The sequence below is a fragment of the Crinia signifera genome, chromosome 1, assembly GCF_055691185.1.
Source record: "Crinia signifera chromosome 1, ASM5569118v1, whole genome shotgun sequence".
NCBI classification, from domain to species: domain Eukaryota; kingdom Metazoa; phylum Chordata; class Amphibia; order Anura; family Myobatrachidae; genus Crinia; species Crinia signifera.
Genome location: NC_139217.1, coordinates 199,845,770 through 199,868,904, shown reverse-complemented (window position 1 = coordinate 199,868,904; position 23,135 = coordinate 199,845,770). Strand labels below are relative to the sequence as shown.

The 23,135-nt window shown below is 43.0% G+C and overlaps 1 protein-coding gene across 1 annotated transcript in view; it reads right to left on the bottom strand.

Moving 5' to 3' along the window:
• Positions 1-23,135, bottom strand: part of MTHFD2L (methylenetetrahydrofolate dehydrogenase (NADP+ dependent) 2 like) — a 125,718-nt gene that overhangs the window by 35,791 nt on the left and 66,792 nt on the right. The window contains exons 5-6 of the mRNA XM_083158057.1: positions 8,112-8,264; positions 7,552-7,659 (exon numbers count right to left, since the gene is read on the bottom strand). Coding sequence (XP_083014183.1) covers positions 7,552-7,659; positions 8,112-8,264 — 261 coding nt within the window. The remainder of the gene's footprint in view (positions 1-7,551; positions 7,660-8,111; positions 8,265-23,135) is intronic.

The window sequence follows — 23,135 nt, the reverse complement described above, 5'->3', positions numbered from 1 at the left end:
ACAAACTTCAAGTAGGACCAAACACTACAGCCATAAATGACCTTAATATAAAATTTCTATTTGTACAATGACTACAAGCTCTAGAACCCACAACAAGATAGCTGCCATTAGTGTACTGCAGAACACATTTGTCGGCAAGCTGCTCAATCATACTGTGATGTCACTCAGGTGCCACTCATGTGTCAATCATGTGGCCTTACACTGGGCTATTAGACCCAGACATATTTGTTATCGTTTATGGGATTGGTTTGGGGGTGTGGTGCCCCCTGTGGTGGTATGGGTGGATTGCTTCAGATCAGCACACCCTAACATTTTATTAACACTTATATTTTTCCTATCACATTATATATATTTTGCATTTTAATCACGGGTGCCGGACGGGTTCCCGACAGTAGGGATCCCGACAGTCATTTAGCCAACGTCGGGATCCCAACTGTCAAAACGCAGAAAGCCGGGTGCCCGACAGCCACCCGCTATTTTCCCTTGTGGAGGTCCACGACCCCCATAGAGGGAGAATAGAATAGGTGGCTCGCAAGGGGCTTTTTTGCACTCGTCATGCTGTCTGACTCCGGCCAGTCGGGATCCCGATGTCGGGATAATGACTGTCGGGATCCCGACTGTAGGAGTCCCGTACCACACCCTTTAATCACACCTTTCATCTCCTAACATAGCACTTATGTTCTTCTTATTAACCCCCACTAATTTTCATTTGTTTGCTGCCCTAGAGTGATCAGCCGGTGCCGGCACGATGGGGGCCCACACCCCAGACCAATACCCAGTATTAGGGACCCCCAGTGAGACAGAGATGCCTTGACGTACGGCCTGGGGGCTTAGCCCTATATCTGCAGATATATGCAACCAAGATCTCTGTATTATCTGATTATTATGTAGTTATTTCTCACTCGGTGTGCAATGGGGATACAACATGTTTTTCCTAGCCGGTAGTGTACTGGTCAGGTGTGATTTAGAGGCATTTGGGAGTTATGGTTTGGGAGAAATTAGGGGTCAAATTTATTAGGATGGGAGATTAAGAAAGTGAGAGATTTGGTAAGAAATCTCCAGTTTTTTTTAAAGCAGCAATCATTCCCACTGCAAAACCAGTTTAGGCTGATTCTACGTTACCCGAAGTCTCACAAATATCTGATTTTCAGTTTGTTACACATATTATTTGTGAAGTATCAAGTAATCACACTGTATTAATGGTATCAGGTGTTAAATTGCATAGGAACGGGGCAGAACTGCATTCCATCAGTTGTAGTGGTAGTTAAAATGCATTCCGCCTCCATCCACACACATTGCCTGGTCACAGCAGCATTAGTCAGGTGGAGCCTTGCTTAGTCACTCATAGTCATAAGAGCCCCACTGCCCCAAGTGGGGAGCAGACAATGAAGCCATGTGTCTCTCATGTGAAGCAATGAGAAGTGGAAGCACCAGCACTCTGACCCGGAGGCTGTCCTCAGGATACAGAGAAAGAGCTCTGCTCATAAGAAGCTTTGAATACCAGAGGGTAAACTGAGGTACATGACCCATGCCTTGGGCCATGTCTTCCTTACCACTAATCTAAAGCCAGGACTTTCTACCCACACTCCACCCTTATAACTCTCATTGCAGCTGAGGCTGTGTCCCCCAACCACCCAACACCCTGAACCTACCAAAGACCATGACCTCCTGCCTGACTCCACTCATACCACTCTAACTGCACCTAAGACTATGGCCATCAACCACCTACCACCATGACCTCAACTGTGACCTCAACACTCTGACTGCACCTGAGGCTGTATCCCCCAACCACCCTGCCAACCCACCTGAGGCCATGACCCCATACCACCCCCCCCACACACACACACACACTACCACCCAACTACTCTGACTGTACCTGTGTCACTCACCACCCTGATCCCACTTAAGGCCATGATCCCCTGCCCCACTCAACAAACTACCACCCTTACACTGACTACACCTGAGACTGTGTCACCCACACACCAGCTACCTATGACCCTGATATTTAGTCAACACTGAGCCACCTAATTTACAGTTACATAGGGCCTTATTCTAGTTCACTCTTTCTGACAAAATCCTTCTTAGATGGACAAAACGATGTGCACTGCAGGTGGGGCAGATGTAACTTGTGCAGAGAGAATTCGATTTGGATGGGGTTTTACTTCAAAGTGAGATCTATATTGCAGCGTAAAAATAAAGCAACCAGTATTTACCCTGCACAGAAACAAAATAATTCACCCAAATCTAATTCTCTCTGCACATTTTACATCTGCCCCACCTGCAGTGCACATGGTTTTGTCCCACTAAGAAGGATTTTGTCAGAAGGAGTGAACTAGAATAAGGCCCATTGTACCCCTCACTTTTATGTGCACCAACACAACAGCTGGCCAGTCGACATGTTCTATACCAGGACTTATCCTGCAAATGTTAGATATCCTTACAGGACTTGCAGATTTATTGTGGCTGTTGTTTGCCTTATACTGCATTATTTACAGGGGTAAGTCATTTTTTTATATTTTGTGATTATACTTGAAATGCTGCATTACCAGATGATTATGTAGTTGCACATATTACACTGGTGTATGTAGTATGGTCACAGTGTGTGTTGCTGTAGTGCATTCAGTCATGTGACAGTTATTAGAAATAAAGTGCAGTACTGTGAAGTGTAAATGTATTATTATTATTATTATTATTAATAATAGTATTTGCATACTGCATTAAAGAGATCGCACAGCTTAATTAAAGTAAGGCAAGGCAGTTTTGCCAATATGGTATGCGGTCCATGAGTTGTCAGTCTCTAGGTTGACAGTCACTAGGTTGACATGGAAACAGTCAACATACCATAGGCCAGCATTGACAGAATGTTGATACAAGCTTGGACAATGTCGACACTTAAAAGGTTGACACGAGTTTTCCACTTTTCTTGGTGTAGATCAACTTATTTCATACTTTACTAACCAAGTGGGCATAGAGTTAGACTATAAGGTACTTGTGTATTATCTGGGCGCTCGATTTTTTCATCGGGTCGGAAAAATCGGGTCGATCGCATCGCATGCAATACAATGTGATCGGCGCGATTTTTACATTGGGTCCAATGTTAAATGCCCCCCAGACCCCATTTTTAATTGTCTAAGCACCCTGATGGTTAACAATGCCCCAACATTGTTAACGCCATGCTGCAATCACCGCCAACCCGAAGCGTGGCGCAGCAGCGAGCGCGCAAGGGGCGGTGGTACGCGTCCTCCGACCTTTTCATACCCCCACTATCCACGTCGGTGTGGAGTTGATGTTATATAGTGTGGCGAGCGCAGCGAGCCCCGCGAGGGGACGCAGAACACAAGCCCCAAGTGTGACGAGCGCATACAATCAAAAAAATCGGGCGTCCAGATAATACACAAGTACCGAATATAATAGTCCCCGAAGCATGGGGAGCGCAGCGAGCCATGCGAGTGGATGCAATAAACTTAGGGGTTGTTCAGTTTTGCCAATATGGTATGCGGTCCATGAGTCGGCAATCTCTAGGTTGACAGTCACTAGGTTGACACCTGGAAACAGTCCACATACCATAGGCCAGCATTGACAGAATGTCAACACAAGCTTGGACAATGTCGACACTCAAAAGGTTGACACGAGTTTTCCACTTTTCTTGGTGTAGACCGACTTAGTTCATACTTTACTAACCAAGTGGGCATAGAGTTAGAATATAAGGTACTTGTGCATTATATGGGCAACAGATTTTTTCATCGGGTCGGAAAAATCGGGTCGATCGCATCGCATACAACCAAATCGCATGCGATGCAATCGACGTGATTTTTACATTGGGTCCAATGTTAAATGCCCCCCAGACCCCATTTTTAATTGTCTAAGCACCCTGATGGTTAACAATGCCCCAACATTGTTAACGCCACGCCGCGATCACCGCTAACCCGAAGTGTGGCGAGCGCAGCTAGCCCGCAAGGGGCGGCGGTACGCGTCCTCCGACCTTTTCATACCCCCACTATCCACGTCGGCGTGGAGTGTGGCGAGCGCAGCTAGCCCCGTGAGGGGACGCGGAATACGAGCCCCAAGTATGGCAAGCGCAACGAGCGCAGCGTGCCCTGTGAGGGGACCCAAAATACATGTTAAGTAATCTGCGTACCCACGTGGGGCTCACTGCGCTCGCCACGCTTCGGGCTCCTATGGCGCGGCCCCTCGCGGGGCTCCCTGCACTCGCCACGCTTCGGGCACGGTGGCTCGCTGCGCTCGCCACACCATATAAGATCAACTCCACGCCGACGTGGATAATGGGGGTATGAAACGGTCAGAGGACGCGTACCACCACCCCTCGCGGGCTCGCTGTGCTCGCAACCCTTTGGGTTGGCGTTGATCGTGGCGTGGGGGGGCATTATGGGGTCTGGGGGCCATTTAACATTGGACCCAATGCGAAATCGGGTCTCAGGGACCATTTAACATTGGATCCAATGTAAAAATTGCGTTGATCGCATGCGATGCGATGGACCCGATTTTTCCGCAAAAATCGGGTCCATCGCATCTGATTGTATGCCTTAAGTTAAGGCATACAATCAAAAAATCGGGCGCCCAGATAATACACAAGTACGAATATAATAGTCCCCGAAGTATGGGGAGCGCAGCGAGCCATGCGAGTGGATGCAATAAACTTAGGGGTTGTTCTAGTTTACTCGCAAACCGCCCCTCCCCCCCCCCCCCCCCCTTGCAGCGTGTGTTCGCATGCAAGGCCTGCAAATGGATGTTTAACATAAACATCCATTCACAGCCTATGGGTGAACACCCACAACATTGATGTGAAAAGTGCACGCATATCTAAGTGAATCTTAGGTCACTTAGATTTGCGTGCACCCTCGGGAGGAAGTGGGCGGGCAGCTGACATCTGGTAATGTCAGCTGCCCGCCCCCAGCATTGACGTCACGGCCCAGTTACCATGGGAACGCCCAGCATTTACATGGGGACGCAGAAATGACCCTGCACATACGTCCACCATTGGTCCCTGTGCAAATGTTCTGGTCTGTGAAAACGGACCAGAAAGAAACCCTTACAGTATACGATGTTCCACCAAAACCGTGAAATACTCATGTCGACCTTTCAAGTGTCGACCATGCGTATGTCAACTTTAGGCTTGTGTTGACATTCTGGAAATGTCGACCTATGGTATATAGACCATTTTAAGGTGTCAACATAGTCATTGTCGACCGTTAGTGGTCGACCTAGTGACTATCAACCTAGACATTGTCGACCCCCTATACCGGAACCTGCCTATAGCAACGGCCAAAGTATAGCGTACAATATTAAAGAAATTGTTATCCACATGGTTTTCTGCAATTAAAAATTTCCTTTAAATTGTACCCATTAACAAAGTGTTCCAGATTAGTCAATATAAATGTCACTTTACTTCTCTGGTGTCCTCTTTGAATTGGGGGTATTTATGGGTTCTCTGCTCCTCTGCCATTTTTGGAACATTAAGAAGAGCCTTTAGAGACCAAGATGTATATGTAATAGGGTCTCAGAATGGCCATATTTTTTAAAGCAGAAATCATATACAAGGTTTTGCCTTGTAAATAATTGCCGCTTTAAAAATGCAAACATTTCCCGACTAAGGGGGTTATTTTGGTTCACTCTTTCTGACAAATTCCTTCTTAGATGGACAAAACTATGTGCACTGCAGGGGGGCAGATGTAAAATGTGCAGATAGAATTAGATTTGGGGGACTTATTTTGTTTCTGTGCAGGGAAAATACTGACTGCTTTATTTTTACACTGCAATATAGATCTCACTTTGAAGTAAAACCCCACCCAAATCTAATTCTTTCTGCACATGTTACATCTGCCCCACCTGCAGTGCACATGGTTTTGTCCATCTAAGAAGGAACTTGTCAGAAAGAGTGAACCAAAATAACCCCCTAAATACCGGAACTCCAGGAACTTGGACCCTATTATATATACCATACAAAGGGTGACATTTATTAGGATGAGAGAATCAGAAAATGAAAGATTTGATGAGAAATCTCCAGGGGGGTTTTTAAGCGGCAAACATTTACACTGCAAAACTAGTTTGATTTTGCAGTGTAAATGATTGCCACTTTTAAAAAAAACTGGAGATTTCTTACCAAATCTCTCACTTTCTGCATCTCTCATCTTATTACATTTCACCCAAAGTATGATGCACATTACACACTAGGGTTGTCACACATCTCAGAGTGCCATTTATCCTTCATTGACATATCTAGATTATGTGTAGTCCTTGAAAGTAGAACTTTTTTTCGGGCTGAATGTGTCCCACGGTTTTTAATGTTTTCATTTAAATGCTATGTCTATGTATCTGTGTGTGTTCATACAGAACATAGGGGGAGATTCTCTAAGAATCTCCGCCCCCCTTCGCCGCCCATCGCATTTATAATTATCACATATGTTGTAACATATGCGATAATTAAGGCAAAGGACAGCTCTTGCGTTAAGAGCTGTCCTTTGCGGTGAGAGTCGCCGGGTCCCAGCAGGTCCCGGCAGCTCCCCCCTCCCTCACACACCCGGCGCTGATGCTGCTGCGCCGGGCTCTCCTCCTCCCTGCACCCGGAAGAGGATCAGTGCAGGGAGGAGGTCACAGGTGAGGGGGGAGGGGGCGATGCGGGGCGGCGGGGGGTCGGCGCGGGGCGGCAGAGGGTTGCGGTAGAAACCCATTGGCTTCTATGGGGCATCGCCAGATTTTTCTGGCAATGCCCCCCGCCGCGGTAACCCGGCGGGGGATACTTACAGCATCCCAAAATGCGGTAAAAACCCCGATAATGGGGTTTTTACCGCATTTTTCGCTTAGAGAATCTCCCCCAAAATGAGTTTCCAATTTAAATTGGGTTTAAGTTGTATATTTTATATAATTACCAGTGTTTCACATATTTTTGTATTAGTGTTTTTCAGTATTCCTTATGAGAAGCTAGCCAATTCTCATGCGGAGGTAGCTGTCTTTTCTGTAATAAACTTAGCATAGCTTAGCTGTCAGCACTGCACACTTCTTTCTCTGTATGACGGTACTAAGCACTGGTACTTTTAACACCGGTGTCTATGTATGGTTATGTTTATGGTAGGCTCTGAACAAGATGGAGTTTTGGAAAAACAAAATGGTGGTGACAATGCTTCAAATGGTTCTATGTACAACTGACAGTTCTTGTTTCAGCGAGGCACACACACACAGCCAGGGACCCACAACATACATACATACATACATACATACATACACACACACACGGTATTAATGCTGTAATACATACAAAAGATATATCCTGAAATACACATTTTTGTTTTAAACAAAAGCAACATAAGATATTTTTATAATAATAGTTTGATAGACACTCCCCATTTACACTGCAGTGCACACAGTATATAAATACTGATTTCTAGATGGTCCATTAAAGGCTCCGTCATATAGAAGAGGCTTCATTTATTAGTATTACAGTGATGAAGTTGCCACGTGCAATGGACCACTACACAGTTAGTAAAGCTAATTTTACTTTTGACATGTTCGTAAAGACATCACTTTGACACTTACCCCCAGGCCTCTCATGCCTTCCATCTGAATGCAGTAACATTGAAATAGGCATCCCAACATTCTTTGATCGTCCAGCAACTACTACATTTTTCCCAAATGTTTCTATTCCTAAGGACAAAAGTATAAAGATGCAAAGTTTACAACTTTATTGATTTATGGATATGTTTTAGCAGCACATGATAGATACTACTACTAATAGTAATACATTTTTACTCCTGTAACACTCTCAATATACTGTATAGTGGCTGTCGGGTCTTCCTAGTGCCTTGAAGGCTAACCTTGACACTCCAGCTGCTAACCTTGACACTCCAGCTGTTGTTAAACTACACATCCCAGCATGCCCTGCATCAGATTTAGCATGGCCAAATAGAAAAACTGAAGCAGAGCATGCTGGGATGTGTAGTTCAACAACAGCTGGAGTGCCAAGGCTAGCCATCAAGGTCCTAGTGAAGTTATGTGGCCATTCTACCCCTCCCAATCTTTACAACCCACTTGAAGCAATTCCAAATGTTTTAAATTATTTTTTAGAAGTATATCTATCCAGTCAATATTTTCCTTACCTGTTCTTTTAATAATTTCCCAAACAGCTGCTGCAGTGGCAGGGATAATCGATGACTGATCCAGGCAAAGCCTTCCAATATTTACTATGTGAAAACCATCAACATCTTTTTCTGGGGCAACAGCATTACAGACATCTCGCTCGTTGATATGCTCTGAAATTATTTATTTGCAATTGAATTAGTAATCTTACTATTTGGATAATGAATACAATTTAATAATGGCAATCCTAAAAAAAAGGTGTACTCATTGCAGTATACCTGGTTCATGTTAAACAATGTTTCTTTCATGTTCATAATTTAAAAAAGAAAAAGAGAGCGCACTGTGTTGATCTTTTATTTATTCATATTTTAAACCCAATTTTTATCAAATCTAAGATATACACGATAAAATTAAATCAGTATAAAAATACAATTCATTTAAACAGTAATTAAAATAATCAATTAATAACATCCAACTTTATCCACTTAGAGCCTGATGATTAATACTATGCCTTCAAAACTGACCCAAATATTTGATTAATTAGAAATGTTTCATACAGGGAGCTCCAACTGGACCTATATGTCCAAATAGTTTCCTTAATGGGGAGGGTATTATTACAAGTGCTTCGTCTTGTGACAATGTTCCAGATAGAATTAATAAGTATATTTCCGGCTTGTGCAGGGAGATAGATGTGGTGATGCTCCTACTTTGATGTCCGCTACCACCGGTGTTGCTCCGATGTACGGGGAGCCAGTACCGGGAGCAGACACAGTGGTGCTGGGGGTGGCGGCCGGTCTGCTGACAACCAGCGTGGCTCCGATGTTGATGGAGCTTGTGCTGGGAGCTGACTTGGCCACACGCTGTTACTTCAGCCCAGGCATCCAGATGGAAAAACATCTAATTACCGCACTTTTCTCAGCTGCTGTCACAGTCGCCGCAAACTTGAGTAAGTATATTGTCAGTTCAGCAAATGGTCCTTAAAGGTTGTGCTCATTGAAAGCAGCATCAAGGGTAATTTTGGCAGCAATGGATAAGTCGGATTAAAATAACAACCTTTTCCTCAGTCTATCTTCTGAGGAACAATAGAAGGGGAGAAGGGGGAAATGGGTATGTCAATCGCACAGGAGGTAAGTTTTCGTCATAAGTATCGGCCCCTCATGTATGTATTGGGAGTACAACTCAATAAAGTCTGGAGGGTGTGCTACCACTGGACAGCTGATTAGAGCAGAAGTTCATGGGGACAGAAACGGGATGTCACTGTGTGGTGCACCCACAGAATACGTTTTAAAATGTAACCTTTATTTAATTAGATAGATAAAATGTAGCGAAAATATAACAGACACAAGACATTATACACATAACATGTAGTAAAAATGGATATCTTTATCCATGCGACGTGGGACCCCCGTTCCCTTACTAGTAATGTATTCACTTTCAATTAGTGTTCTGAGAAACTGTCTTTTAAATAAGCTTTATTAGGTACGGTATATTAGGGAATAAGTCTCCGTATAGTTAACTGTGTATGTGACACAGAGTACAGATAGTAGCGGCTAGAGCGCAATCATATATGCGGCATAGGAGCACAATGCTCGATCACGATTGTGCCTTGCGGCCAGTCAATGCCTCAGAAGTCAGGGGGTCGCAGTGCTACGCGTCACGCACTGCGCTTCCCTCGCTGACTCTGGTGCTATTTAAGACACACGGACCTTAAAAAATTTTTTTTATTATTTTTTTATTAATTAAGCTAGACAGATCAGAAATGCATTCAATGGGTAAGGGGAGTGGGGGGTAGCCACGAAGGTACGGTCGGCGTACGCTTCGCCACTAGCTTCGTCAGGACCAACCTGAGTGGTGCCAGGTAACCGTTTAAATACCTGTTGGCTCATGCATATGCTAATTGATGCGGGCGTGGTGCTGACATCTTAATTGGTTAATAAGGAAAACGCCCTGTTTAACTATATCGCATGTAATGTGTGTCTACACATGGCAGAAATTGGTAGATCGATAATTGGACAGATTTAATGCACAAGAAAGAAAAGAAATGACATAATTATTCCAACAAAAAACACTGTTAGTGTATAATCGCATAATCATTGGTATGGCTAATTGTTAATGCCATAGTAGATGGTTACAGGGTCTCCAATTAGACAGGGGAATGTAGCCCTATAGTAAGTATATATGATGGCGTAACATTGGATGGTCAGATGATGACATTGTGTGTCGACAGACACTGATGACTGACCCAAGGTCCATGGTTCATACTGTTGTTGCTGCCGCAACTAATTAATATATCCTGCAGCTATGATGCCATTTAAAGTATCTTGGTGAATTGGGAGAAAAATCTCCTCATGTGTATGCCAGGGTCCAATTGAGCTATTAATACATAAATAACTAAAAATAGAGAGTGATTCCAAATATGATATGCGCAAAAAAGAGGTTGATATAAAATAAAGATGAAAAGAATTATATATAGGTGGGTACGGTGTCAGGAATGAGTGGTCCCTACGGGGAAGAGATAGGATGAGTGACAGTCTGCGTTATAGAGGAATGGATATCCCGGTGCCCTCCCCATGCTACATGGCATGTGTGATATATTTAGACACACATCCATTCACATGAGGGGACATGCGGGATGTGAATAAAGTTGTGATGGACCTAGATTGGTCCTTAAAGAATTAGGACCACTAAGATTACAAATAACGTTATAAGACCTCATATCAAGTAGTTCTTGATGCTGAGAGAGGGGGGTAGTGTCAGTGTACTTGGCTTTAAAAGTGTGACATTGAAAACGTGATAACATGAGTGACTAATGCGTGTGGTACAACCGTGACAGGTAATAATGGTATTAATGGATTGTTTATGAGCAAGTTTAGAGGAAAACAGTGTAATTGTTCTCCTCATTGAGTCCTATGGGAGACATGGAGCCCATGAGGAATATTAGTCGCGTTTCTTCTTTAAGTAATTCTTTGTCCCAATCGCCTCTTCTGATGTTCATGGTAACCTTCACCATCCCAAATGCCTTGAGGCCATTTGGGGTGCCCTTGTGGCACCTGTGAAAATGCTTAGCTACGGGTGTCAGGGTTTTGAACTTTGCAAGGTCTTTAGAGGCATTCCTGATGCTAAGCAGATGTTCTGCTAATCTCTTCTTGAAAGGCCTGCGTGTCTTACCAATGTAATGCTTGCCGCAGGGGCATTCCAGATTATAAATGACCCCTGCGGTGTCACACGTGATATAATCCTGAATTTTCCAGGTTCTGCCAAACTTATCAGTGTATGAACTGCATGATGTCATGTAAGTGCATGTTTTGCATGTGCCGCACTTGAATGAGCCTTTCTTTTTGATCTTTGGTGTGGATTCCTTTTCCAGGTGACTGTGCACCAGCATGTCTTTGAGATTCTTGCTTCGCCTCCAACTGATGTCCACTCTGTTACCAAGGGCCTCATTCAAATCATTATCAGTTTTGAGTATATCAATGTGACGGTTGAGTATACATTGCACTTCTCGCCACTCCTTACAGAATGTACCAACAAATCGAATTTTGTTGTCCTGGTCACATTTTTTGTGTTTGGGGACTAGGAGTTGCTCTCTCCTGTATTTGCCCACCTCTTTTCTTGCCTTACAAGTCAGTTTCTTACTATAGCCACGGTTATGTAGTCTGCTCTTGTATTGTACGTCTCATCATTTGAGCAGTTCCGTCTGGTTCTCAGATATTCTCCCTTGGGTAAACCTTTAATCACAGGTGGAAAATGTGAGCTGCTATGATGCAGTAGGGAGTTGGTGGCGGTTTTCTTGCGGTGGATATCCGTGCTTATTGAGCCGTCAGGTTCTATGTTAATTTTGAGATCCAGGTACTCAACTTCTTTCTTGCTTGCTTGGTAGGTGAGTTTCAAATTCAAGTCGTTGTCATTAAGGAGAGTAAGAAATTTCTGAAAGGTCTTAATGTCGCCTTCCCACATTAGTAGTAGGTCGTCAATGTATCTCAACCAGACCAATATATGCCTGGTATAGACCTCATTCTGTTCAGTAAATACAATCTCCCGTTCCCACCACCCCAGGTACAGGTTCGCATACGTGGGGGCACATGTGCTCCCCATCGCGGTCCCCTGCACCTGGAGGTAGAACTCGTCATTGCATACAAAATAGTTTTTGGACAAGACGAATTTTAATAATTCAAGGATGAAATTCTGTAATGGTGTCTCTTTGTCCATTCTCAAAAAATACTAGGAGGCCTGTATACCGTATTGATGAATTATACTGGTATACAGGCTCTCCACATCGCAGGTGATGAGCCATGTATCAGGGTTGAGGGTGGTGTCCTGGATTTTATTCAGGACATCCATTGTGTCCCGTACATATGAGGGCAATGTATTCACAAACTTCCTCAGGTGGTGGTCCACAAACTGGCTAGCTTCATCTGACCATCCAATGTTACGCCAATTTCTGCCATGTGTAGACACACATTACATGCGATATAGTTAAACAGGGCGTTTTCCTTATTAACCAATTAAGAGGTCAGTACCACGCCCGCATCAATTAGCATATGCTAATTCTTTTCATCTTTATTTTATATCAACCTCTTTTTTGCGCATATCATATTTGGAATCACTCTCTATTTTTAGTTATTTATGTATTAATAGCTCAATTGGACCCTGGCATACACATGAGTAGATTTTTCTCCCAATTCACCAAGATACTTTAAATGGCATCATAGCTGCAGGATATATTAATTAGTTGTGGCAGCAACAACAGTATGAACCATGGACCTTGGGTCAGTCATCAGTGTCTGTTGACACACAATGTCATCATCTGACCATCCAATGTTACGCCATCATATATACTTACTATAGGGCTACATTCCCCTGTCTAATTGGAGACCCTGTAACCATCTACTATGGCATTAACAATTAGCCATACCAATGATTATGCGATTATACACTAACAGTGTTTTTTCTTGGAATAATTATGTAATTTCTTTTCTTTCTTGTGCATTAAATCTGTCCAATTATCGATCTACCAATTTTTGCCATGTGTAGACACACATTACATGCGATATAGTTAAACAGGGCGTTTTCCTTATTAACCAATTAAGAGGTCAGCACCACGCCCGCATCAATTAGCATATGCATGAGCCAACAGGTATTTAAACGGTTACCTGGCACCACTCAGGTTGGTCCTGACGAAGCTAGTGGCGAAGCGTACGCCGACCGTACCTTCGTGGCTACCCCCCACTCCCCTTACCCATTGAATGCATTTCTGATCTGTCTAGCTTAATTAATAAAAAAATAAAATAAAATTTTTATTTTTTATTTTTTTTAAGGTCCGTGTGTCTTAAATAGCACCAGAGTCAGCGAGGGAAGCGCAGTGCGTGACGCGTAGCACTGCGACCCCCTGACTTCTGAGGCATTGACTGGCCGCAAGGCACAATCGTGATCGAGCATTGTGCTCCTATGCCGCATATATGATTGCGCTCTAGCCGCTACTATCTGTACTCTGTGTCACATACACAGTTAACTATACGGAGACTTATTCCCTAATATACCGTACCTAATAAAGCTTATTTAAAAGACAGTTTCTCAGAACACTAATTGAAAGTGAATACATTACTAGTAAGGGAACGGGGGTCCCACGTCGCATGGATAAAGATATCCATTTTTACTACATGTTATGTGTTTAATGTCTTGTGTCTGTTATATTTTCGCTACATTTATCTATCTAATTAAATAAAGGTTACATTTTAATACGTATTCTGTGGGTGCACCACACAGTGACATCCCGTTTCTGTCCCCATGAACTTCTATCTTCTGAGGAAACCGTCAGCACTTTATTGGACGGAGAAACGCGTCAAGGTTGTTATCTTTATCCGACTTATCCATTGCTGACATCGCCCCCCCTTGCGGGCTCGCTGCGCTGGCCACGCAGCGGGCCCGGTGCCTCGCTACGCTCGGCACGCTAATTTATTCTCCCTCCAGGGGTGTCGTGGACACCCACGGAGGGAGAAAGTGTCGGGATTTCGGCGGTCGGGATTCCAGCGTCGGGATTCTGAACGCCGGGATCCCGACCGCCGGGATTTAAACTGCAACCCGGCATACAGTATATAAAGTTCTAGGCTTAGATTTAGGCTGCTATTATGATTAGGTTTGGGTTATTTCAGTGTAATTATTAGACATATTCACTGAAATCCACATGGTTGACAAGCCTCCTGTCCACATTGTGAATGAACCTCTCATCAATGTCAGCAATCTAAACATGTCAACATTCTGAAGATAAGTATATTCTACCACATCCTCCAGATCAGGTGTAACAGCCTGTGGATTTGCCCACTTACTACACTTGAAATATAGTACAGTAGTACTTTCTTAGAGCATCAGGAAGTCATTGAAGTGTTCTGGAAACAATCCTTGGCTTGTTGTTTGATTATTTTTTCTGCCTGCTCCCTTGCAGATTTGCCTATGTACTGACTCAGTTTTGATTAAGTGGACTTTGTTTGTAAATCAACCCTCCATTTATCTGCTAGCTCTGTATCCAACCACAAAAGTAGCAAATGGAGTATGCTTGTACTTCATCCCTGTCTACTAAAGTATTAGTGACGGACCTTTGGGCAGCCTCACCATGAGTTACTACAGGATTTCATTCAGACTTGATCGCACGGCTGAGAATTCACAGGTTGGGCAATAGACTGTGTGTATGCGTACAGCCCGTATGTATGCACAAGGCCTTCCAGCGATAAAATCCTGCTACATTTTTTATCGCTGGCTGTACGCAAGTTGATTGACAGAAAGCTGGCATAACTGGCTATATTCTGGGAGTGTCAGGTAAATTCCGGGCACACCTAGGGCCAGATGCACTAAGCTTCATAAAGTGATAAAATTGAGAGTGATAAACATCCAGCCAATCAGCTCCTACCTGCCATGTCACAGGCTGTGTTTGAAAAATGTCAGGCAGGAGTTGATTGGCTGGCTGTTTCTTACTCCATTTTATCACTTTTGAATTTTAGTGTATCTGGCCCCTAGGCTTTTGAAGGGAAGTTATGTGACATCAGTTGTGGCCGCAAACAGCCTCTTTATACTGCAGCCACTGAGTAAGTCCTGGGTTACACACAGACTGCACAGATTGGAAAAATCATTTGATGGTGAGCGGTGGTGAATGGATTTGCAACTTATCGCAGGGCTGCAGCATTTTCCCAGGCTTTTCGTAGCCTTGCACAGGTCAGGATTTCACTCTGTCTGGGCAGCATATACCTGATTGCAGGGCTCTGCAATGTAGCAGATGTGCAATCAGGTCTGAATAACCCATTATGGTCCCAAAACACGTGAGCAACACTTTTATATTTTTGTGGTTACTCAGCTTCCACTGCTAAACTGTGCGTTTCTGTTATTGAAATGATACTATACATGAGCAGTAGAAAGGGCACGTTGTTACAGATCACCCTAAAGCAGGGCTGGGCAATTGCGGCCCTCCAGATGTTGATGAACTACACATCCCAGGATGCTTTGCATTCGTTTTGCTATGTGGCCATGCTGAAACTGATGCAAGGCATGCTGGTATGTGTAGTTCATCAACATCTGGTGGGCCGCAATTGCCCAGCCCTGCCCTAAAGAGTAAAGCAAAGGGAGATGCTACATGTGCCTGATGAATCTAATGACAGCAACACTTGGGCACAGGTGAGTCCAATCGCTTGGGGTGATGTACTGTAGCAGGGCTGGCACATTGTTATCATTCTTGCCATTTACAAGGGCTATATAATGGGTTGAACACATGCCACCCCTTATTTGCTGTGGAACCAACCACACATGACATGATAGCTTGCCTGCCATTTGTTCATGTCTCTGTGAAAGGCATGAGATGTGTACATTACACAATTATCAGCTATACAGTATGTCACAGATATAGCCATGTTCAGCTGGTAATCACAGAGTGAGTAATGTAAATTCAAAACAATGCTCATCCCATATCTTACACAAATATATTTCATAAAGGTTTTATATCAATGTTTCAATGTGAAATTTCTTTCAATAGCGTATGAAATGCACTTACAAAAAGTTTTCCACAATCGATTCTTTAAGAAATAAAGAGAAACCCCCATTTGTGAATTCAGATGGTATTGCTCCAGACAAATTTGTTATATTATATTTACAAACATCCGAGAGCAATACTTTGAAATATTCCGTATACTCATGCTGCTATACGCCCAAGAAAATAACTTGATGTTCAGGTGATCTTTGAAAATGATTCAGATTGAAAGATGTTGGTAGAAGAAACACATTCATTTGCAGGAGTCAGAACATCTGAAGGAAAGGTTTAGTTACTGTATCTTCTTCAAACAGTCTTTCTTAAAATCTTGGATTTTACCAGGATACTAAGTTGTTTTTTGGGACCAATAAACAGAATATACAAAATATAGATAATATAGAATGTTTTGAAGACAGCTGGCTGTGTCATTAAAAAAATAGGGTGACTCAATACCATCTGAATCTACACATAAGGGTTTGATTTGTGTCTTTGAGAACTATGGGGTAGATAAGCTCGGTGAAGTGTGGACTCCACACAGTTTACGCCATCCAGGTCAATTGTGGATTTTAAAAATGTGACAGTTGGTGATACAGAGTAATTATGTTGGGTGGCCTTGACCTTGTGGGGTCCTGTGGACCAAGTTTGAAAACATACTGATATATATCTTACAATAATGAAAGAAATTAAAAATAAGAGTTCATGCAAGATCAATATGAAATCCATCTGTCTGATACATCAGGTATTGGATTCCTTTTTCTTTTTGTAAGTGCTAGTCAGGCAAAAACATCTTTAATATCTGTCCCACAAACAGGGAAGCCCCCGGAATTTAATTATCCTTCACATAAATAGGGAACATTTACCTGCTATACACATGACTTGCAATTTTAAAAACAAATATTTATGCTTGTGTCAAGGACAGGGGTGTATTGGTAATAGATGCCATAGTAAAGATTCCCGGTAAGCCAACACTTCTATGGGGCTGCCTGTGTATGGGAGAGAATAGAGGGTAACAGTGTGGTGTGAGCATGTTAGGGGGTAGAGGGTGGCATCTTGGAGTGGGTGTGTTAATGTGTAGAAGGTGACAGGCTGGCAATATGGGCATGTAAGAGGACCATTTTTGTAGATTTTTTTCCAGGGCCACTTTAAATTCCTAATCCACCCATGACTCCAGGGAAGGGTATAGTAGTGGAGTTAGCATAAAGTTGCAGACACAACTACAGGAAAAGACATAAGAACAGTTGCCTTACTTATCCGTTCTAGAGAGGATAGATCCTGCAGCTTCAGCAGACCACACCCCCTTAACAGACCACGTCTCCTTAAAGGCTGCTTCCCGAAATTTTCCATGCTGGTTTTCAAACCCAATTGACCCTGGTCAAGGCTATCACCATCAGGTAGATTGTAGAAAATTGTGTTTGAATGCAAAGCATCTTTATGGAAATTAAATAGAATTGCATCACATTTAGGTGCTGATGCCTAAAGAGGTACAAGGTACCTTGTAACCAACCAAACAGGACAAGAGAGGGTATAATAAAAAAAGACTGAAATGCTACTGTAAGTAAATGTAGAAAAATCTTATTACAATCTGTTATTGAAATACAGGACTGTATTTGAATATATTTACACGCTGTAGTGTTGACAAGTGACATTGCTTGCATTCTGGTATGGTTTCAATTCAACCTACGCTCTAGAACAGAGTAAAACTGGTTCCACCAAATGTGACCTCTACCTTCATTCATAAACTCTACAAATGTAATGCTCCCTGTTCTTTTCAGAATTTAAATAAATCCAAAGAGGTTATAGCCTTGTAATATCTGTTTTATTGTCTTGGTTTCAATATTGAAGGAAACCGGTTAGTTGGTGCTTAAAGGGGGAGCATTAGGCAGACAGATTATGCAATATAAGCCATTATTAATATGGGAACACAGTTATCAATATGGGCAGTGCATTAATCTAGCATGTGACCTCATACATCTAACCTCAATATGCCACACAGCATGAGATGCCTGGCAAGAGTGTGTCTCCAGTAGGGACACATATTAATTACACAGGTTCTGTGGCTGGCTGACTTCAAGACTCCATTTCACCTGTTTTTAATCTGCCATACTTCAAGATTCCATTTCACCTGGTTTTAAACTGCCACAGAAGCTGTGTAATTAATATGTGTCTGGAATTAAAGGGATGAGGTGGTAACCCTAGTCTCCAGGTCCCATGCAACCCTGCAGACATCTAGGGTGAAATTTTCTAAGATGTGAAATGCACTTCACAGGTCATGTTGCTATAAACAACCTATCATATCCTGTCTACTATCTTCTAGAGCAAGGGTAGCCAACTTCAGTCCTTGAAAGCTACCAACATTTCATGTTTTCCAGCTCACCTCACAGGTGCACTCATTACTGACTGACACATTTTAAAAGATTGTGTAAAGCAAGAAATATTTTGTGATCAGGTGCGCATAACACAAAAGCAGCTTATCCACAGTTAAGGTGACATTCAATAATCACCTTACATAGAACATGTAACAGAGAAAAAGTGAAACTGCAGAATTAGCGCTAGTGGTGTTCTAAAAAAACTCAGTCCGTGTGAATTATCACAAAGAAATAATGTCACCAAATGAAGGTTCCATAAAAGGTAGGATTATTGCTTGTTGAATCCTCCAATAGTCACGTCCTCAATAATGGCACATATACAGGGGCGCATCCAGGATAAAATGACAGGGGGGGACACCATGATAAAAGAGGGGCAGTGTTAGTGGTGCCAGTGTACATGCTGAGAGAGCGGCAGAGAGAGGGTAGGAATGGGATTAAAAATAGGCCCTGGCATTTAAAGTACACAGGCCCACCATGGCGACAAAAGTGAAGGATGTAATTGTGCGCGCGCCGAAGGCGCGCTCCGGAAAAGGGTTTGTGGCCACTCAACGGGGGCATGTCCTTGAGTGTAGTGTACAACACCATATACAACTTCTACAGATTATGCAACAAAATACTAGACCCCATTATACTTGCCCCTTACACATGATGCCGAATGGAATGAGCCAAAATTCACATAATGCCACATGGATTGAGCCAAAAATCAAATAATGCCGCATGGATTGTGTCAAAATTCACATAATGCTACACGGATTGAGCCAAAATTCACATAATAACACACAGATTGAGCCAAAATTCACATGATGCCGAATGGAATGAGCCAAAATTCACATAATGCCACATGGATTGAGCCAAAAATCAAATAATGCCGCATGGATTGTGTCAAAATTCACATAATGCTACACGGATTGAGCCAAAATTCACATAATAACACACAGATTGAGCCAAAATTCACATAATGCCAAATGGATTGACCCAAAAATTTACATAATGCCAAATGGATTGAGCCAAAATTCACATAATGCCACATGGATTGTGTCAAAATTCCCATAATGCCACACGGATTGAGCCAAATTCATAAAATGCCACACGGATTGACCCAGCATTCACATATTGCCACACAGATTAAGCCAAAATTCACAATCCGCTTCATAAACAGGGACATTGTCCACCAAAGGCGCTCATTAAACATTTACACCATAATATCCATTACACGTTAAGTTACACGCCATTATGTCCATTATGTATTATGCCAAACACCATAATGCCTATTAAAAATTATGCTACATAAGTGCTGCTTATCTACATACTCATTGCCAAGGGTTCCATGCTCATTGCCAGAGGTTCCATGCCCGTTGCCATGTGGGATTACATGCTCATTGCCGAGGAGGAATACATGCTCACGGTAAATGGGGGACAGCCGCCGCCAGGCAGAAGTGATAGCCACTGACAGTGGCAGAGCCTGGCTGTATTCAGAGCACTGCAGGTCCCGGTTATTTGAAATAATACCCCAGGTTGGCCCCTTTTACACCAGCCTAGTCCCTGCATTTTCTGGTGTGAGGGGGAGAGAAAACAACCCCTCCCCCCCTTTAACCAGTTATCTCATTTAACCGGCTATATCTTCGGAACCAACTGACCCATTTACATGAGACAAGTATCATATTGAAGAACTTTTTTTTAATTACTCGCTACAAACGGACTTGACTGTGGTATCCCTGGGCTCCAGCTTCTCCCAGTATCCGGACCTGGTGTGAGTCTGTACCCTGGAATAATCTGTTGGACCGCAGTATTGCCTTGAGCGATTTTAACCTATATGCTTGTATTGAGCATTTAAATTGTAAGTGCACTTCTTTATTAAATTAATTTGTTTAAAAAGTTATGCACTATATTTTTCTTCATTGTGTCATTTCATATATGTGCCATTATTGAGGACGTGACTATTGGAGGATTCAACAAGCAATAATCCTACCTTTTATGGAACCTTCATTTGGTGACATTATTTCTTTGTGATAATTCACACGGACTGAGTTTTCTGAGAACACCACTAGCGCTAATTCTGCAGTTTCACTTTTTCTCTGTTACATTTTAAAAGATCCACAGGTGGAGCTCAATACTTCACTTGTGATTCTGTGAGGAGACCTGGAAAACATTAACTGTTGGTAGCTCTCGAGGATTGGAGTTGGCTACTTCTGTTCTAGAGGATGGTAAAGAAATAAGAAGTAGCTTCTGATTGGTTTCCCATAGCAACATGACCTGTTAAGTGTATTTCACATCTTAGTAAATTTCACCCCTAGTGTCATTAGGCTCATTCTCTTACTAAGACACATCAGGAGACTCTGCTTATTAATTTGATATGCCACAATTGTATACACACGTGCGACTGAGTCTGTATATGGATGGCCACTGCATCATAGCACGTGTCGTATTCAGTTTCAGAGACTCAGGGGGAGATGTATAATACCAGCAGATATTATACAGAAAGCCAGCAGTAGTGCGGAGATCTCTCCACATAATAACAGAGTCAAGTGAAGGATCTAGACCAGGTTTTGGAGCAGTAGCAGCAACAACCATTTTTACTATGTTTACCTGCTTTAAAAATAAAGACCAAGACTTTATCTGTTCCAGTGTATATGCTTCATTCATCACATATGGTGAATAAAGAAGGACCTACAGCTGGAATATACAATACAGCGAAAGAACCTCAGCTACTGTACCTATGTTTAAAACTGGCAAGTTTTCTTTTTCTTTCTTGGTTACACACTGTTCAGTTGGCCTGGGAGCCAGGAAGGGTTAACTAATGGTCGACAATCAAAATATCCACAGGGTCAAAAGGGCGACAGTCAAAAGGTCGACAGGGTTTAAGGGTCAACACACAATAGGTCAACAGAGTCTAAAGGTCGACATTGAAAATGTTGACTGGGTTTAAAGGTCGAAAGGCAATAGGCCGACATGGTCAAAAGGTTGACATGGAAAAGGTCTACATGCATTTGTTTACTACATTTTCAGCTGACATGTGCCGATAGGCAGTATTTCATACCCTACCATCCACTAGGGCGCAGAGGGAGAATAAAATAGTGTGCCGAGCGCAGCGAGGCTCCGAGCCCGAAGCATGGTGAGCGCAGCAAGCCATGCGAGGGGATGCGGCACACATAAACAGTGTCCATCTCAACCTATGCCAACATAGACACCGTAAAAACATTAAAAACTCACGTCGACCCTTTTCCATGTCGACCTTTTGACCATGTCAACCTTTTACATGTCGACCTTTTGGCCATGTCAACCTTTTTCATGTCGAGCATTTAGCCATGTTGACCTTTGACCTGTCGACCTTTAGACCCTGTCGACCTTCTGACTGTCGACCATTAGTGGTAGACCATATGACTGTCTATGATGAGTCTGTCTATGATTTATACCATAACCATAGGAAAGCGCATCCCATTGTCAAATCCAGTTGCTGTGGATTCTCAGCCGGTGACCTAGAACCAGAACCCTTCCTTTTGGAACCAAATTTCTTAACAAAAGCCTTACAGAATGACAGGAGATCTTGAAGACAAATGTCACCAGTAGTGATCAGCCCTTGAGCCCATTCAAATAAACCTTTATTGCACCATATGCACTATTTCCGAGCTCCTTAGGAAATATCTAAGGAAGATCAGCTTGAAGGAGACAGAAAAAAGCACCTATTGAATTGCGCATTAACTCCTTTTAAATCTGAGTGAATTGATTAATAATACATTCTTCTCACCACCCAGACAATGTTGCACTATGGTCTGTCTTTTTGAGTTTCTTTTAGATCAAAAAGAAACACTACAACGAATTTACATTGTGTAAGTTTTACTGTGAATTCGCCAGTGGGTGTACAATCTTTATCTGTGTATATTTAAGTCTTGCTGAAGACTTCTTTGTATCACCTTGGACAGAGTTCATTTATTTGCACTGCGAGTATCAGTGTACTATTGCAAATCTAATCTGAACCCCCTTCTGGGGCAGAACAGATAGAACCCCCTACTGGGGGTTAATGCCACTTACAACCCCTTCTGGGGCAATGTTTTCTGGGACCCCCTATGGGGTTAAGCCACTTGAGACCCCTTCTGGGGTAATGGCTCTGGGACCCCCTATGGGGTTAAGCCACTTGTGGCTCCTCTTGGGGTAATGGCTTCTGGGACCTCTCTAGAGTTAACCCACTCATGACCCTTCCAGGGGAAATGGCTTCTGGGATCCCCTCTGGGGTTAAGCCAATCATGACCCCTCTTGGGGTAATGGCTTCTGGGACCCCTCTGGGGTTAAGCCACACAAGATCCCTCTTGGGTTAATCGCCTTAGACTCCCTTACTGGGGTTAGCAACGCTAAAATTGAAAGCACATTGATCTCCCCTTCTGGGAATTCAGCATCAAATGTATTTCCAGGGGCTGGCTGGCAACTTTTAGCCTGGGGGGCAAGTTCCAGAGCACTGGCCCATAAGAACAGCGCATCGTTAAATTTAGGTTTTTCGTTTAAAAAATAAAAAAATAGGCCTGGAGTTAATTATACCAAAGACACTTTATTAGTATAACTTTGACAGGCTGCTCCCCCTGCATAATAATACCAGGAAACCGCAGGCTGCTCCCCCTGCATAATAATACCAGGACACCGCAGGCTGCTCCCCCTGTATAATAATACAGGACACC